The 13,701-nt window shown below is 38.6% G+C and overlaps 2 protein-coding genes across 7 annotated transcripts in view; one reads left to right on the top strand and one right to left on the bottom strand.

Annotated features, from left to right (window-relative positions):
- cdkl5 (cyclin dependent kinase like 5) overlaps positions 1-7,528 on the top strand; it is a 42,092-nt gene extending 34,564 nt beyond the window's left edge. For 3 of the 5 annotated variants that reach the window (XM_084925901.1, XM_084926142.1, XM_084925979.1), the window contains 3 exons: positions 141-302; positions 1,725-1,982; positions 3,411-7,528. In XM_084925901.1, coding sequence (XP_084782027.1) covers positions 141-302; positions 1,725-1,982; positions 3,411-3,821 — 831 coding nt within the window. In that variant the 3' untranslated portion in view covers positions 3,822-7,528. The remainder of the gene's footprint in view (positions 1-140; positions 303-1,724; positions 1,983-3,410) is intronic. The other 2 variants (XM_084926061.1, XM_084926223.1) reach the window with 2 other exon arrangements.
- Positions 7,529-7,563: 35 nt separating this feature from the next.
- Positions 7,564-13,241, bottom strand: rs1a (retinoschisin 1a). Of its 2 annotated transcripts, XM_084926428.1 has the most exons (7): positions 13,120-13,241; positions 12,888-12,994; positions 12,643-12,668; positions 12,303-12,423; positions 10,159-10,300; positions 9,471-9,666; positions 7,564-8,732 (listed from the first exon to the last, which is right to left on the bottom strand). In XM_084926428.1, exons 2-7 carry the CDS (start codon positions 12,940-12,942, stop codon positions 8,580-8,582), a joined length of 693 nt encoding a protein of 230 aa, XP_084782554.1. In that variant the 5' UTR covers positions 12,943-12,994; positions 13,120-13,241; the 3' UTR covers positions 7,564-8,579. The 2 variants fall into 2 exon arrangements, with proteins under 2 accessions (XP_084782554.1, XP_084782471.1); XM_084926345.1 differs by having other exon boundaries at positions 12,888-13,240.
- Positions 13,242-13,701: the final 460 nt, after the last annotated feature.

The following is a 13,701-nucleotide window of genomic DNA, read 5'->3' on the forward strand; positions in this document are numbered from 1 at the left end:
AAGCAAAAGTTGCTCTGAAGTTTCACCGTCTCTTTTTTGCTTCCTGTTTATCACATATTCCTCCTCCTCTGCAGTTGTTCTTCTCTCGGATGTCAGAGATTTGTGTTTAGAGTTGTGGCTGTGCATCTTCTGCTCCACAGACCGACATGGAGGACGGGAGGAATCCCAGCATCAAGAAAAGCCTTTTCCCCCTCTTTAGCTCTAAAAATAGCTTAAAGCACAACTCAGCTGTCAAAGTCCTACCTGTAGTCGCCTCGCCTATGGTACAACACCAGCCTGCCGCGCCCTACCCTGCCTCACCAGTAATCTAACCCCGACGCTGTGGCTGCATGTTGACTTATTTTGCACTCACTGGAATGACCCAGTTTGAAATCCTCTCAGTTGACTGATTGATTGGCTAAAGAAAATTTTTTGCTGAAAGGATTTCAAACACAAACATATATATATAAAATGCTGCACGCTGTTTTCACATCCATTTTGTCTTGCTATAACGTTTGTCAAATGCAGTCACGTTGCACTCACATTGCATTGTGAGACATTTCAACGTGCAGTGTGCTGTTTGTCAGGCCAGCATAAGGCATCATTTTATCATGAGAGGGTCACGAACATGTTCAGCACACGAACACACACTCCTGCTGTAGAAATTACTGGTCTCTTTGCTATGTTGTGTAATAATGCTGAAATCATGAATAGTTATTTCATAAAATGTGCTCATTTAGCTCCTTTCTGAGAGCTAGATTAGGCTAACTAGCTAGCTTAGCAAGGCTGGAAACAGGGAAAATGGCAGATAATTCAACTTATCAGCACTTCCTAAAGGGAGCTGATTATGCTTTTCCTTATTTTCTGTTTCTTTACTTGTAGTGCACCTGGTTACATTTTCTGATAATGATGCTACTATGTGCAAATAATCCCTATGAGGTAAAAGCTTAGGCTAAACTTCTATATACAAATACTTATAGAATGTTTTTTTTTTTTAATTCTTTGATCTGTTCTTCTTAGTATGGTCAACTCAGCTAGACAGATCTGGCGGTAAGCACAGTAGCCCCACCCATTTTTTTAAGACTTTTTGTTTGTAAAGGGCGACCAATCAGATGAAAGTTGTATTAAACTGAGGCGGAGTTAAAGAAGGAGGAGCTAAAACAGATTGCTTCAGACAGTGGATGAATAGAAGGGCTGCACAAGTATACAATATACAATGAAATATTTTGAAGTAACAGTGCAAAACTACTCCTTATGTAGTCCAAAAAATACAGAACTGGAATAAGGAAAAGAAGTACACTTTAAGTAGTTCTTATGTAGCCAACTGGTACATGAAGCTGAGTAATTGTGTATGAAGCGAAAAGAAAAAAGGCCAAAGATTTACTAGTTTCATTTTACCAACAGTAAGAATTTGCTGTTTGTCGCTGGTTTGTATCATTTTTCTTTTTGACCTTTTATGCAAACAAATGACCAACTATCAAACTGCCCAGTGATGATATTAATTATTAGTTGCATCTCCAGTTTATATTAAAGTTTATCTAAACACGCTCAGACACCAGAGCAGAGAGTTAAGCATTTTTTCATAAGACAATCATCATTGCTACTTTCTTGTCTCATGTCTGTTTCTGCCAGAGCAGTGCATGAAGGGCTTCACCAGGATTTTAGTGAGATGTGCGATCATCATTTTTATGTATTTGTTTTGGATTAAAAATAACACTTCCATATTTCTATTTCTGGAACGTCAGGTTCCCGGGAACGGACAGGATCACTTGTCCCTGCAGAGGAGCTCCAAGTCGTCCTCTCACCACAGCAGCCGGCGGAAAAACCGTGAGCGATCCCGAGACAGAGATCGAGACCGGGAACAGAGCCGGGACAGAGACCGGGACAGGGAGAGGGAACGGGAGCGAGAACGAGAGAGAGAAAGGGAGAGAGAGAGGGAGAGAGGGAGGGAGAGAGAGAGAGCCACTGACTGGCCGGACAAACAAGTGGACTCACACTCTCAGGTATGTGCCTACTTTAATCTTCAGTTTAGATTTATCTGCAGATCACAACCCAGTTTGAGTCTTTCATCTGATTTTTTTTATTAAATTTTTAAAAAGAACAATACTTTATCTTGTCATACATACTTAAGTTTTCCTATAAATTATATATTGAAGTCACGAAACTAGAATATATAGCGCCGTGCTCATAAAAAGTGTCACAATAAAGCTCCCAAGACTCAAGGCCCAAAGAAAGGGAAACTGTATAATCTATAAAAGGTCAAAGGTTTTTATTAAAACTGAACCTTAAGAAGAATCTTAAGAATGAAAAAAAAAAACAGGCCTTGTAAAAGCACATTTAGTATTAACGCCATTCTCGCATTATTCCTACATTTACTTTCATGCTTTTAGGAGTACGAAGGAGGAAGCTATTTCCACACATGCAGTGTAGACCTGAACTTTTCCAGACATTACCCAGCAGTAGGGCACCCAGGTGTCCCACTTTATGTAGGACAGCACAGTGTTTTATCCTCCGTTCCCCCAACCCACTTAGTGAGACAATGCCCCACATTCTGATTTAGTGGAGTCAACACGTGTTAGTCTCAAAGGAAGCAAGTGGTTTACTCAAACCCAAAGATGATTAGCAGGGAGAACAGCAGCTGGAATAACCATTAAGGTTTAAATGTTATTGGGACAGAAAGGGAATAAATGAGTGAAAGAAAACTATTCAACAAAATCAAACCTTATGCTTGAATTTATTTTTATTGCATTTATTTATAATGGGACTTAAAATGTTACAATTTGCAATTTGTTCTTCACAAACCACTAATTAAAATCAAAGTAACCGAAACATTAGTAGCATTTCCTGCCTTGTCCCACATAAACATACTGTTTGAACCACAGTTAGCTTTTGAGATCTGGTCACCCTACCTAACAAAAGATATATTAAAACACAAATGTCTGATATTAAAATCAGTTTATCCTGCCAGCTATTTACTATTAAAGCAACTGTTTAATTTAAGAATATAGCTGGTAATGTTGCTGGGAAAGACTATCTCCTGCTGTATAGTGCATGTGAGACTGACCTAGATTCTCCCAACAGTGTGTGAGACTGGCTTTAGTACTCGGCAGACAGAAAACATCGTTTTCACCCATCAACTCCAGACAATGTCAGGAGAATCAGGTCAGGGTTTTGTCTGAAGTTGACCTTTCTTTCATGTGGCACACAGCAGGAGATAGTCCTCCTCAGGTCCATGCTCACTAATCGAAATGCACATTTTAGGCAAGATAGCTACCTGGGGATAGCATCCTTGAGCCAATGTGAATTCAACAGACAGTTACCTGCATTACTGTCACATGGCCTCAGCACATGTGACACACTGTTGGGCTTGGTCATGGGATTTGTATTTTTTAAGATAATTCATCAGTGGTGTCTCTTTCCCCCCCTGCCAGAGCCAACCACTCAAGTCACTACGTAGGCTCCTTCACCTCTCCCCTTCTTCCTCAAATCAAGGACAGGCTCCCCCTCCTCCTCCTCCTCAAGACCTGCGCTTCCAAGCCCCCATGCCCAACCCTCCTCAGCCCTCCTCCAAAGCAGGCTACCCCGAGGGTCGAGGTCATGCCGACAGCAGGGGGCACACTGGGGTGAGCAGCTCCACCCAGGCTAAGAGCCGCAAGGCCAGCTACCCCCTGCCGGGACAGATAGAGTCCAGCTGGCACGTATCTGCTTTACAGCGGGCAGAGGGGGCTCAGTTCACCCCTGAACAGCTGGGCATCAAACCGGGTCAGAATGGACCCACTTTTACCCGAGCCTCCCGCACCAGGATGCCAAACCTCAACGATCTGAAGGAGACCGCTCTCTAAAACCTCTCAACCACACCACCTCCGATGCAGCTCCATCCCGGAAGCACCTGCCAGAATGCAGACATCGTGGTACTGCAGTAAGGGTCTACACAAGAGCCTTTTTCACTGGATCAAGTCCTAATTCAGAAATGTAGTAATCTGTCGATGCTCATGCCTCTGAAATCTAAAAGCCTAGACGTTGACCGGCCAAACACCTGGGACAGTGTGGTTTAGGGAAGCAAAGATAGGGAAGGGCCCATCCTTTCTTGAGATGCCAGTACTGTATCAGCTCTATATTATTGTCTGTCTCTACTTGCAAGGTTACATCAGAATAAGCTGATCATCCCTGTCAAGAAGACACTGCCCATGTGGCCTCTTTGCTGCCATCTTCTGCTCACAGGACGCTACTGCAACACATTAGACAGCCGCTGTCATAGCAGTGGCCAATAAACTCAAATGTTTTTCAAGCTCTGATATTTGATAAGAACATAAAAAATGATTTATATTAACATTATTTATGAAATATTTATTTGTTTTAAATTCAAGGATATAAGCTATAAATGACACAGTATGTAGGTTATATGGGAATATTATAAGGTAATATAGAATTAAATGTGTAATTGCAAGAGCTTTAGTTTCGACACAAAGAAATGCATAGATATTTATGTGTTGATAATACAATATGTCACAAGGAATATTTAATAATGGTGAATGTCTTTTTTTTGTTTGTTTGATTTGATATGTTATTAGCAGATTATCATGTTATGTTGTTTTTACCCTTTTTTCTGATTGTTTCATCAAAATGTAAAAAGAAATACTGACAAATATATAAAATATCTGATATTACAAATAGTGCAAATCTGCCCATCACCCTCATGACATCAGTTTTGACGTTTTGTGACAAGTTGGGCTATTTGTTAGCAGGGTTTGGTAGCAGAACAGCCAGAGTGAGACTGTTAGGCTCTGTGCTTCACATATTGTAATTGTCAGGTCATTTTATCTTACATTCCCATTGTCGCAGTTTTCAAATTTGCCCATTTTTCAGTCCCTCAGTTCGTTTAGTGACAAACAGCTTTCCAGCATCTTGTTGCTGCCATGTTGGTTTTGTCCACAGCCTTAAAAACCATTTAACGGGCATCTTCGCCCACATCACCACGCAACTCTAGTGACGTAGGTTTACCTAACATGACATTGAAAATTTAAAGTGTTTTGAGATGGCAGGGAAGCTCTCTGCAAAAAGGCATACCTCACCTGCAACCTTTAAGATCTTAAAGGATAAGTCTGGTAATACTTTATCTTTATCCATTTATTTATTTATTTTGTCAGAAATTCCAAATGCATTGTCTGTGCAGCCAAAGTGGGGTGTATGTGTTCTAAAAATCTTTAGATTCATTTTAATTTGTTATTGAAATTTGTTATTGACTAAAGTAGAGAATATGCTCATTTTAATATAGTAAGTACAGTACTTGAGTGAATGTGGTTACTTACATTCCCCCACTGGCTGGGTGTGGGCTTTTCATAGGACTTTGCTGACGTCATGAATTATATGAAATAACACCAGACTTATCCTATAATATGTGTTTACATTTCCTGTGTGCATTTTAAAAGCTTGTGTTATCAAGATTTTTGTAAAAGTCTTTTGTAAATCTGAATTTGATTTTCCAATTTGCATTACTATTAACATTAACAGTCATAATCAGGGATGATTTTACTTAACTTGATTGTTCATTAAAGCATTTACTAATTGTCTTCTGATCTGTGGGCAATGTAAAGCTGAGGTGTGTAGAATGAAAAACATTTTGTGGCCTAGGGGAAGTATACAGCATTGTTTTCCCCAGTTTTTTCATTATTCTTCATTCTGTCCTCCTTAATATAAAACAGTATTAAGGCCGCTGGGGGGGAACAAAAAACAAAATAAACAGTCTTGTTACATTATTCTCAGAATTCTGATTTTAATTTGAGAATTATGACTTTTTCTCAAAAATCTGACTTCAGTTGCATAATTCTTTAATCTGACAATTCTGACTATTTTTCCAGACATTTTGCTCAAACATCTGACTTGTTCTCAAAAGTCTGTCTTTAATCTAAGAATTCTAACATTCTCCACAAAAATCTGAATTCAGTTGGGAAATTCTGACTTTTTTTGTTTTTCTCAAAATTCTGATTTTAGCAATTCAGGTTTTTTCCCAAAATTCTGACTTTTTCCCAAAATTCTGACTTTTTCTAAAATGTGAGACTTTTTCAATTCAGGCTTTTTCTCTAAATTCTGGATGTAATCTAAGAACTGTGACCTTTTCCTCAAAAATCTGACTTCAGTTGCAAATTTCTGACTTTTTTTGTTTTTCTCAAAATTCTGATTTTAGCAATTCAGGCTTTTCCCCAAAATTCTGACTTTTTCTCAAAATTCTGATTTTAGCAATTCAGGCTTTTCCCCAAAATTCTGACTTTTTATCAAAATTCTGATTTTAGCAATTCAGGCTTTTCCCCAAAATTCTGACTTTTTCTCAAAATTCTGATTTTAGCAATTCAGGCTTTTTCCCAAAATTCTGACTTTTTCTAAAATGTGAGACTTTTTCAATTCAGGCTTTTTCTCTAAATTCTGGATGTAATGTAAGAACTGTGACCTTTTCCTCAAAAATCTGACTTCAGTTGCAAATTTCTGACTTTTTTTGTTTTTCTCAAAATTCTGATTTTAGCAATTCAGGCTTTTTCTCAAAGGTCTGTCTTTAATCTAAGAATTCTGACCTTTTCCTCAAAAATCTGACTTCAGTTTTCTCAATGTCTGTCTTTTCTTCAAAACTCTGAATTCTTCTCAAAATTATGATTAACTCTCAAACAAATCTCTCTCTCAGAGAATTCTTAGTTTAAAGTTAGACTTAAGATTTTGTTTTCCTCAGGATTTTGGAGGGAAAAAAAGTCATGACCTCAAATTTTTTTCTTCAGTGGCCTTAATTCCCTTTCATACCTTTGTGATTTGAAAGCATAAAGCAAAAAAATGTATTCCAAATGCCATCACAGACAAAAGGAACAAAGAAAAGAAGAATGGTCCATGAAAAGTTTGGATCCTCATTTGGTGAAAATAAGAATCAATCACAGTAACTTGATGGTTGACTGAAAGCAATAACACTCATAAAAAGACTCGGAGTGATGCAGATTGTATTAGCCAAATCGGCAGCTAGATGGATTTGAGCCAAATATAGCACAAAGAAGGATTTCCTGCAGGAGACTGTGATTACAGCAAGTGTTGGCAACTGTTGGTATGTGACATCACATCATTCTGCAATACATTTTTTTAATTTTTCTTAAGTTTATCCCACAGAAGGTAAAACTGTCCCATGTTGTGCGCTTGTGTACAAAATCCTCATTGCTAATGATTGTAAATGACTGCTGACATGGGTTTGTTTATATCACTAATGGGACAAAGTGATGATGAAGTTTACCTTGCTAGTGACCCGAAGCCTTACGTTAGTTTATCGACTCAACGCGTCAGATGGAAATGAAGGCTTCAACCCTCAGCAGGTCGCACACGCTGAAAACTGAGATGAGAAGAAGGCTTTTTGTTCAGAAATATGAATGTGTTTCCTATAACATCACTTCTCTTTTTTTGTCATTAAGCTGTTTCCCACTTCTGACAGGGTGTAAATAAAAAATAACAGAGTATCTATACTGACCGTTCTACTTTAAAAATGATAGGGTCTCATAATAAATGCCAACTGTACATTTTTGAATGTCTCGGAGTTTGTTTTGGAGCACAGACGCAACATAAAAACAGACACATATTTGTTTATTCAAGGACATGGTTTAAAAATACAATAAAGAGAACATCTTCAGAGCAATTCAGCTCTGCAATGTATTCCTAAGTGTAACGGGAAATTCAAATATAACATTAAAGAAAGCAATCAGGAATTTTTAACAACAGCACCAAACAACAAAAAAAATCAAACAAGAAAACAGTAACTCAAATGAGGCAATAAGACCAAAAAAAAAAAAAAAATCCATACTAACAAATTCATTGAAAAGACTAAAGACAGCAGTCTGTTACACCTATCCGATTATCTAACAGCTGTGCACAACATCTGGTGGTAACTGGTGTTTAAGCTGCAGAATAATATGCATTTGTTCTAATTTGACCCACCAGATGATAAATTATGTATATATGACTGTTTACTATATATTATATTTGGACAAATACTTAATTAGAAATGTAAAAAAGCAAAAGAAACATTCAAAATTAAATAAATAAAATATGAATTTAAAAAAAATGCTGTAAATGCAAACAGTAATTGTAATTAGGATGACCTTGTTGTTGTTTTCGGTCTTTTCATGGGATTTGCTGAAAATATGAAAAATGCTGACTACTACCACACTGATTCATTAAGGTAAATAAGGAGGGGAGACTTACTGTGTAAATTCCCAGCTACGCTCAGATTATCAGGAGAAGCAGACAGAATTTTATTGACCTATCACAGAACGATTTGGATTTCTAACATGAGCGCAGATTCAACCGCCATAGCAACGCTACCTCTCCCTCTCCATGCCTAATTACTGCTTTCAGTTTATGCCTTTTCATTGCAAATGGATTAATCTATTGAGAACTCCCCAAATTGAAGTCCCCATAGTGAGACTGGTTTAATACAGACAATGCAGAGTGGAGTGAATGAGAGCTCATTGTACATATCAAACAAACCTGGTTTAATGCATTTATGTAAGTGTGTTTTAGCTGTTTTGTTTGTATTTTTTAAAGGGGGTGGGGGTTGGGGGAAGTGGGGGGTGGGGGGTTTACATGCATTTGTTCATGCAGAGCAGCAGCTCCAGGCGCAGAGCGATGCGTGTGTGCCATCCCAGAGGGAGGATGCGAATGTAGCGAGCAACGATGGGCGGCCGCAGAAGGTTCTGCACAGACGAGGACCGGTCAGAGTTCCCATAAAACACCTGAGGAAAGACAGAAAGGCAAGATTAAGGTGTAGATTAGTTAAAACCGGCCATATGTGTGTGTGTGTGCGTGTGTGTGTGGGTTGCATTAAAGCTACTATTTCTAGAACCACATGGTAGTTGACTTGCAAACAGTTATCATTCAGTTGGTTTTCAATGACTAATTAACAGTTTAAATCACTTCTAAAATATGACTTCTCATGACGTCAGTATCAGGCAAATATAAAATGCCTAATGTTTCATGCAAAGAGGCATGGACAAAGAATTATGTAGCCTCATTCTCAGCCTAATCAAAAAGAAACCTCCGGTGTCTGAGTATGAAGGGCATTACATAAAAACAATTTAAATAAAGAGAATAATAAATGGCTCAAAAAATACATTTAAAAACCATTGAATACATAGAAAAAAAATATTTAACAAATGTTGGCAGCAATTAAATTCGCTGACATAAATGTCTTTTGAATTAGGTTACTGTTATATTGATTCCTCTGTTTAATTGTGTTCCATTTAATTTAGTATTTTATTTATATGCAACTGTCAAATACTGCATAAATACATAAACAAAAAAGATGAAAAAATAAAAGGACAAGGTCAATTAATACAGACTCCTTATTTTTTTATATAATATTTTCATACATTTCATGTCATATTATTTATTAATTTAGGCACTTTCAGGCCTCCATACTTGAAGTGTTGAACGTCACATTATTCAGTGTATCCAAAGTGCACTTAACTGACCCTGTTGTTTCCAGTCTGGTCTTTGTAATAGATCCAGTTGAGCTTCTCATCTGTTCTGTACTGAACACTGTACTTGGTAATCCACTCATCGGCATCACAGCGGCCCTGAGTGAGAATCCCTGACACCACCGTCACTTCCCTTAAGTCAATCTGCAGCCACTGACTGCTGTCCTGGAACTTAGACAGCCAGGCGCAGCTGGAGGAGAAAAACATTTCATATCAGCACTGATTTATACAACAAATATCATAGTTGGTCACGACAGTTTAGCACAACGCAGGACAGAGAAATTTACTGCTGTTTTTACAATATCTTCTCTAAAGATAAAATCCTGTTGTTTTGTGTTCTGAGGAAACTGACAGTTTTTAACATGCAATATGATGTTTTGTTTTCGGAAAGAGAGAAAATGAAAGACAGGATTCAACTTAATGCTTAGAAAATACAATATTTATCATTTTTAAAAAGTCCTACTAGATTCTGTATGGTTTCTTAAAGTATGTTTTTTTTCCCATTTTGTCTCATCTATATGGTTTTTTAAGCAAGAGCATTTTGGTGTGTTTAAGTAACAAAATATACATAAGGAGTGTGTTTACTACACTTTTCCTCACAGATGGTAAGAGTCATGATCTTTTTTTTAAAGAGACACAACAGTTGGCTGTGTGGTGCTGGCCTATATATATATATACCTACCCAAAGCCCTGGCTGTTGAGTCGCGCCTTACTCGGTACCCATGAGGAGAACCAGCCAGTGTACTGGTCCTGGTTGGAGCAGGTAATCTGTTCTTGACTCACTGATCCAGCCTCAAAGCCAAGAGGTCTGTGGTAGGGACACTCTGCAAAGGAGATCGAAGACAACTTAATATGAGCGCTCTTAGTTTCAGGTAATATGTCTTCTTTCACTGAAAGTTCTCGTGGCCATGAGATTTTAATATCGTCACCCTGAGAGAAGAGAATACAAACGGCTAGTTTAAGCCAAGCAGTGCATCACAAAAAAATTTATATATATATATATAAAGACCATCAAACCATTAAGCCTCTCCCTAATTCTCCATTTCGGCATCCTTTCCTCTCTCCTAACCCCTGCAGATTCCCATAATCACACCCTCTCGCTCCCATGGCCCCCACTGTTAGGAGCCTCTGTGTGACCCATATCCCATCCTAAAATCCTGCAGTTTAATTCTCCGTGGTGAGAGATCAGTGATGTCCATTAGGGCAGCAGACGGACAGATGGCCATGTTCTGCTCTCCGTGGCTTTGGCTCTGTGTTGTTCTCTCGCTTCCTTTAAAATCACACGAGAGCCACTCCTTTACTTGGTAAATAAAGCCTTTAAATATGTGAATGAGAGAGAGAGACAGTGGTACATGAGTGAGAAAAACATCAGCTGTGGACACATGGAACAGAAACTGTAGTAGAAGTAGCCTGCTGCTCTTTTGTTTACTACTGGCTTAAGCCTATCTGGCACAGGGTTGCATCCTGTCTAATCCCAGTATTACAACACACCCGGCAGAAGCGTCTGTGTGAGTCAGGAGATAAGTGTTTACATAACAGTAATGCAAATGCCTCTGTAGTCCTCCCTAATGTGTTTCCTGACTAAAACAACACATATTCAGATGGCTGAATCAACAGGCAAACTGCGAGGTGAGACTCCGTGGATTGAGGAACTCTGCGAACCCTGACGCAGAGCGGGCAGGAAAGTCTTTCTCACTCATCAGTTCTCATCCACGTAGCGGTAATTGCTGGTTTCTGTAATTGTGAGATCAGCATGGTCTATTATGAGCCCCGTAATCTCCGAATCATGCTCTAATATAATGATAGTCGGCAGAACTTCTTCCGCCTATCTGTTTCTGGTTGCCATGTGATTTGCGGCTCAGCTCAAACACACTGATTCACTCGTTTGTCAGCTCCTCTCCTCATCGAGTCAGACGTGATTCAGATCTGATCTTTAGCTCTCAGGCTCAAGTGAGGCTGTCAGAAGACCTTTTTTGTAGTTTCTTTGTAGGAGGTCCAAAAAAATAGGAAAACAAAACAGGTTTACAGATTTCACTGGGATTTAGTTTAAAAGCTAAATCCCAGGCTAAGTTGGCAGAGTGAGAGAGCGTTCAGCTTGAGGATGAATATGGTACGATTGAAAACTCAAGATCAGCTATTATTGGGCGCTGCAGTGAGATTATTTTTTGAGTGTTTCTCAAAACATCCAAATGCAGATTTCCTGTTACTGAAACGGGAATTCTGGAGGACTGTGCAGTGTTATCACAGGTAGCTTCTGTTTCTTCACGTCCCCCCCTCTTCTTCCCTTTCTCCAAGGATGTCCAGTGAACCATGTCCATCCACCCTGCGGCGTCAAATCTGGAGCCTAATGCACTCATTGCATGAACACGAACGATAGACACACAATTGCGCACACACTGAAACTGTCCATCTACTTGTATCAGCAGTGATAATCGTTTGAGCAATTTTCAAGCAAGAGTCCCAGAAAATTAAAGCGTTCAGCTCCTCAAATATGAAGATTTGCAGTCTTACTTTGTCTTCAGTTGAATTGGCTTCAATTCTCTGATTGTGCAGCAGATTAATCAGTAATAAAAATCACTTAAGTACAGACCTTTCAGTTTTGAGCAGGTTAAACAACAGTTAATTCTTGTCTATCTAACACACCCTTCCCTTCTCCTTTTAAGAACTATTATCACTTTAGTGGTGTAATTGTAGATCAGCAAAAGTCACGTAAATAAGTCTTGACGCAGGGGGTTAAAGCACACTGATAATAAATTAAGTAGTGATTGAGATTTAAGCTACTTATATGATTCATGTCCACTCAGAGTGACGTTTAATGGCTCTCACCCGGCATGCAGTCCACTCCTCGCACCAAAGATGAGCCAGACCCAATGGAATAAACCTCCGTCTGCGATTCGCCTCCATCACAATCACATTTGCAGGACTTGTTAGTCCACGCCCCAGGGTTCTTATACAGACACACATAAACAACGTTTATCAGCTGAAAATTGACATAGAGCTCATTTACAAATGATAAAAGGAGAATAATTTAACATAATAACTCTGGCTGTTATCTGTGTTTTGCTGTTGATGTTGTTTTTCTTTCTTTTTCTTTACAAGCAAATCCTGACACTGTGACAGTTAAATCATCTGTGACATTTTGCTGGGTTGCTGAGATTTTTCATACCTCCTGAGCATAAATACTGATGAACACTGTTCAGCCAGATGGACAGGAGGGAAAAAAAGCCCGTTGATGAGGCACAGAAGAAGAAGAAAAAAACACGACTGTTAGGACATCATAGTCACCCTTTCTGGATACTAAAATCTGTGAATCAATCTGTTAGTTTAACCACATTAAGAAAAGGTAAATAAACACAACACACACTGGTAATAAAATATAATATCAGTGCAAGTGTAAGAGTGAAACTGTACCGTTTGTTCCCAGGAGAAGGAGGCCCAGCAGGAAATGTTGTATGATGAGAGCCATCTTCTAACCCGCTCCAAACCAGACCAGACTGACCATAGACTGAGCATTCAAGCTAGTAGTGATAGGAAGGCTGGATTACAATAATCCACGGGACACTAATGGCCTTATCTAATGCCATCCTTATCTAACAAAGCCCCTCCTACAGCTATTCACCCATCACCATTAATGCCATCATACCTGAAAAATCTCCATATGGTCACAGAGGTCAAGTCAAAAATCCTGCATTAAAAAAAAAGAAGACACCAGCGCACCCAATTGCCACACTAGAGTTGTGTGTGTGTGTGTGTGTGTGTGTACAAGAGTGAAAGCAAGAGAGATGGATGCTGGTGGTGGCTGATGCTGGGCCTAGTGATCCATATGATTGGACAGAAGGACCTGCAGTTGGATGTCATCCTCAAATGTTTGCAGTTCTCTTCTATACTATCACGTTAGGTTTGAAGGAAGGAATGAAGGAACCTGGTTTTTAATACTTGGTTCTTTGCTGTGATGTAACTAGAGTGACATAAAATTGTATCGTATTTATTGTTTAATTTTATTTTTATTTAAAAAATGTTTAAAACAAATTTAAATTAAGGAAGAAAAAAAAAGAATTCGATTAAGAGTCTAAGTACATAGATGATATTACTATTGTTTAATCATAAACCATTTTTCTGTAGGCAAAAGTCTCTCATAAACATACTCTGTTTTATTAAAAATGAATGCATGCATTGTATATGTTGCTTATAGATCTATTTTCTTTCATGTTATTTAGTTAGTTTA

Source organism: Perissodus microlepis, chromosome 1 (assembly GCF_051167445.1).
Source record: "Perissodus microlepis isolate ML-2025 ecotype Zambia chromosome 1, ASM5116744v1, whole genome shotgun sequence".
In the NCBI taxonomy this organism is placed as follows: domain Eukaryota; kingdom Metazoa; phylum Chordata; class Actinopteri; order Cichliformes; family Cichlidae; genus Perissodus; species Perissodus microlepis.